We start from the raw sequence: 4,730 nt of genomic DNA, 5'->3' as shown, positions 1-4,730 counted from the left end.
TCCCTCCTCGCAACATCCCTCCTCGCTCCATCCCTCCACCCTCCAACATATCCATCCAGCCATCCATCTCTACCTCTGCCTCTACTTCTTCGCTTTCTCCCTCTATCCTTCCCCTGCCTGCCTTCTAGTCTGCCTGCATCGCTCGCTCTTCCTGCCTCCCTCCTCGTCCTCGCGTGATTTACATCATCATTGTCAAGATGCATGAATGTCACAACAAGGTAACAGGAGGACAAGGGCTGATGAGTTCACTCGCGTATGAGCCCACTAGATGTATTCCTGAGTCTAAGTGTTGAGTCCCTTGCAGTCTTGGTTGCTTTAGATGTAGTAGACGACAGCCTCGACATATTGTCCACTCGCACTCAGTAAGATTTCTTCTTGCCGAGGCTCCTGTCCCATGAGCTTTGAGGGCCCTGGCACCTGAACCACCCGCTGGAGGCGGCGACGGAGTGCTGGTGAATCTTCTGTGGAGGGTCTTTAATGTGTGAAATGAAAAGGTTGAATGTGTACATGTGCTGCTGCGGGGAACTTGATGCGGGGTGAAGGAGTGCAGGGGCGGGGGGGAGAGGAAGGCAGGGTCGGGAGAGGAGGCGGATGGTGGGAGGTCGCGAGAGATTTAAGCTACAAGTCAAGAACCATTGAAACCCTCCCCTAGAGCGCCTCGTCATCGAGTCTGCTCCCTCGCCGCCTCGCTCCGAGACCACAAGTGCTTGACGGTGACCTGCTTGCCCTGGTGAAACGTCAGAGACGCAAAGCTAAGAGGAGAGCTGGTCTGACCTGCGCTATGTCTTCCAGCGTCAGGAGCTCCAGGGGTGTGTTGGTGGCCGATGAATCGCTGACGTCAGCTTGCGCCTGGTGCTCTTCAGACGTGGGGAAGAGGACTGGAGGCCTCTTCTGCTGCTGCGCTGCTTCCCTTCGCGTCCACTTCCTCCTCAAGCTCGCCACTTTTGTGCGCCTGGCGTGACGTCATACCTCCTCTGCCTCTGGCACAAGCACCAGCCCCACCTGTGCAGCAGGCCGTACTCCCTCATCAGGTCCACCCATCTCGTGCTGGTTCCTGTCTCGTCTCCTCCGTCCTCCCTACCATCGTGAGTCTCCATCGAGTCCCTCGCGCTCCCCTCCTGCACGGGCAAGCCAGCGCTCTGACCGTGTTGCCCTGCTGTGCCGAGCCACCGCACGAGGCTCGTCTGCTCGCCTGCAGCCTGTGGGGGGTCAGTCGGAGGTCTCCTGAACTCTTGCCCTGTCACCTCAGCCGTGGAGTTCTGACTCCTTGCCGTCGCCCTTGCCCTCCCATCCTCCACTCTGGTCGGGCCTGCCAACGGTCTCTCCGCTCTCTGGGGCACTGACGGCTCCGGAAGCTTCTGCCATGGCTGGACCCCCGGCGCTGCTCCTGCTTGTCTGAACTCTTTCAGATCCCTCGCGTCTCCCACCCTTGAGCGCTGGAAGAGCTTCAGTCACAGGCAACAAACAGCCGCGCAAGCGTCCCTTCCTCCTCACCGTCTCGCATCTGTGCTGCTCCGCGTTGGCATGGAACCTCTGCTCCATGGACTGTGCTCTAAGGCTCCACTGCACAGGACTTGAGTACACGAGGAGGAGGAGCGGAGCTCGAGCACTGCTCAGCAGGTCTACCTCCGTGTGTCGTCGTGCGAACTGAGTTGCGATGAGATCGACTTCCATCTCCACGAAGCAGCTTCTGATCCCCTTGAGAACCTCTTGGCTCGACAGGTTCAACCCTTGACCGAGCTGAGTACCGTCCATGTACTGCACCGGCCGCCGCTCGTACGCTGCCCACAGACCAAGGAAATGCTGCTCCTTCCCATGGCTGTTGCATCGAGCGTTGAAAATGGCGTTCTGTACTGAGGTCAGAGGCAGGAGGGGAGGGAAGAAGGGACGATAGACCTGCAAGGCTTCCCGCTGGCAGGACGAAGGTGCAGAGAGGATCGAAGTCCAGCAGGCACAGTCGTCGAGGAGGGGCCGATGGGCAGAGGAGAAGCTGTGGGGAAGGAGACGGACTGTGTCGTACCCTTGCCGGGTGAGCCAGACCACGGCAGCAGGAGAGTGGCTGGTTACGAAGACGCGGAGGGCGTCGAAACCGAGGGAGCGAGCGTAAGCCTCGAGCTGCCGGAGCGAGTGGTAAGCAATGGTCCTTGCGTAGAGCTGCGAACATGCCTTGGAGTGTCTGCAAGAAGTAGGTTATTCTGGCAAGAGGAGGAGGGAGGTCACTTGGGATGGAAGTCGTTCCGAGCTGACATGAGCTCAACTAGCGCGAGTTTCTTGCCTGCCGGGAGGAGGAAGACGGGAGACAGGAAGGGAGAGGGACGAGGAGGAGGGAGGAGAGAAGAGAAATTCAGACAGAACAAGAGAAACTCTTGACACTCGCCTTCTACAAGAAAGTCGGGAAAGCGAAGGAAAGCACAGAAGTTCCAGTCCTTCGAGCTGATCTCCTCTGTTCCGCTGCCCGAGCTCGAGCCGCAGTAACGCTGAGGGCTCACAAGGGTGGACAGCAAGATAAACGCCCCGTCCTTGAGCCGCATGCGCTCAGTGATGTGAGGAGCGGAGATGGAGCAAGGGAAGGTCGGGCTGGAGGCTGTGAAGACTGTAGAGGTTCCAGGGAAGAATCGCCATGGCTCCTGGCAAGGTACCGAGCGTCATGATAATGTTGAGAACAGGGATGGTTTTGAGAACAGTGATCATGTTCAGAGAAACATGTCGTTTAGAGAAACATGCTGAGAGAAACATGTCTTCGCCTGTCTTGATCGGCACCCTTACCTTCTCGTTGAGTTCGAAGTGCTCGATGATGCTGTTGACGTCGTCAAGTGTCGCGTTGCGGCACTGAAAGCATCGGAACTCCCTCACTACCCCAGTGGGAAACTCTCGCCCCCTGCAACAGGCGATCTTGCTCGCCGAGCCAGCGAAGAAGGGAGGGCGGTCGCCTTGGACTTCGCTCATGCAATCTACCGCTTGACACTCCCCTGCGATGAACAAGTCAGACGAACGAGCACACACGAGAGGAGACAGAAACTGAGACTGACATTGACACTGAGATGGAGATGGAGATGGAGATGGAGATGGAGATGGAGATGGAGATGGAGATGGAGATGGAGATGGAGATAGAGGAACAGCAACATTGAGATTGAGACGGAGGGCTTAGCGTGAGACTGAGGCCGAGACAAGGGCTTAGAGAGGGATAGAGGGCGGGAGCAGTCGGAGCAAGATGCTAAGGCAATTGTCTTCACCTTGGGAGAGATGCTCATGGTTTGGCGCCTGCAAACGAGAATGACTGGAGGGCAACGGCAACGATGACTACTACCTCAAGCAGCGAGATCGATGGAACTGCGGGACGACGAGCAGGAGCGGGAGGAGCAGAGGGAGGAGCAGAAGGAGGAGCAGAGGGAGGAGCGGGAGGAGCAGAGGGAGGAGCGGGAGTAGCAGGAGAGTATCCTCCTCGCAGTGGCTGATGGATCTTGTCAATGCCTCTCCTATTCCCCTCAAGTTCCCACCTGTACCCCGAGCATGGAAGGGGCGTTGGAAGGTGATGGGGACGACGCACGAGCTGTGTTGGAGGGGGAGTAGAGGCGAGGAGGAGAGCGAGTAGGAGTAGAGTCTGTGTGCCGCTGCTGGTGCATCCACAAAGAGAAGTACTTGCCGCGCTAAAGTGATGAAGGAGGAGGAGGAGGAGGAGGAGGAGGAGGAGGAGGAGGAGGAGGGTACAACATGAAGATGAGGAGGATGTAAAGACGGAGAAAGCAGGAGGTGTAAGTAGCCAGGAGGTGGAGACCGGACGGACAAGTTGCCACGAAGAGAAGATCAAGAGGACAGGGAAAACAAGAACGAGCAAGGAGAGCGCAGACGTGTCAAATTCAGCCAAGGCAAGAGTTGCAAAGAATGCAAAGAATGAAGATGAACGAATGAAGGAGCCGTGTATCGTTGAACAGCCAAGAGGAGGAGGAGCAGGAGCAGCAGGAGCAGCAGGAGCAGCAGGAGCAGGAGACGACATGAGGGATGAGAACGTGAGGGGCGGATGGAGAGGAGGGGGGCGGAGGAGGAGGGAGAGGAGGGAGAGGAGGAGGCAGGATACAGGAGCAACCTTTTCGATAAGCTCCTCGTGTGTTCCTTCCTCGCAGACGCTCCCGTCCGACAATACGACGATGCGGTCGGCGTCTGAGACCGCGTTCAACCGATGGGAGATGAAAATTGTCGTCCTGCCCTTGCAGGCGTCTTGGAGAGCCTCCTGCACCTGCGCGCGGGGATGGTGAGAAGGTTCTGAAGTGAGCATAGCAGGGAGGAGGCAAAGTCGAGGAGGAGGAGGAGGAGGAGGAGGAGGAGGAGGAGGAGGAGGAGGAGGAGGAGGAGGAGGCTCAACATTAGAACAGAAACACAATGTTGTTCATCGACCCATGGAGCACAGGCAACTGCAAGTGAGGCAGTAGCACAAGGCATTGTTGTGATGTCAAGAAACAGGTTGTCTTATCAATCTCATCAGGTCAGAGCTGATTCAGTCTCGCTCATCTCACATGCACTTCTGTCGTCGTGTCAAGCGCGGAAGTCGCCTCGTCCAACAACAGGATCGGCGATGCGCGCAGGAGCACACGAGCAAGGGCAACCCGCTGACGCTCTCCCCCGCTCAGCCTCAGCCCTCGTTCTCCCAGCTAGAGGCGCGACATGGGAGGAGGGGAGGAGGGAGGAATTTAAGGATTGAAGAGAAGATAGAGATCAGACAGTGAGGAGGGAGA

At 57.5% G+C, this 4,730-nt stretch overlaps 2 protein-coding genes across 2 annotated transcripts; both read right to left on the bottom strand.

Annotated features, from left to right (window-relative positions):
- Positions 1-661: 661 nt before the first annotated feature.
- Positions 662-2,946, bottom strand: GUITHDRAFT_107426 (hypothetical protein; the record flags this gene model as incomplete). Its single annotated transcript, XM_005833565.1, has 9 exons — positions 662-727; positions 775-952; positions 1,003-1,436; positions 1,495-1,563; positions 1,627-1,848; positions 2,041-2,176; positions 2,221-2,275; positions 2,414-2,627; positions 2,767-2,946. The coding sequence occupies 9 exons, from the start codon at positions 2,944-2,946 to the stop codon at positions 662-664; spliced, it is 1,554 nt and encodes a 517-aa protein (XP_005833622.1).
- A 1,138-nt stretch (positions 2,947-4,084) lies between these two features.
- GUITHDRAFT_53852 (hypothetical protein) lies at positions 4,085-4,625 on the bottom strand (the record flags this gene model as incomplete). The annotated part of the gene is made up of 2 exons (XM_005833564.1): positions 4,085-4,234; positions 4,512-4,625. Coding segments are annotated over 2 exons (264 nt in total), but the record flags the coding sequence as incomplete, so codon positions are not given.
- Between the last annotated feature and the right edge of the window lie 105 nt (positions 4,626-4,730).

Source organism: Guillardia theta, assembly GCF_000315625.1.
Source record: "Guillardia theta CCMP2712 unplaced genomic scaffold GUITHscaffold_29, whole genome shotgun sequence".
NCBI lineage: Eukaryota > Cryptophyceae > Pyrenomonadales > Geminigeraceae > Guillardia > Guillardia theta.
This window is presented reverse-complemented; position numbering and strand designations above follow the sequence as displayed.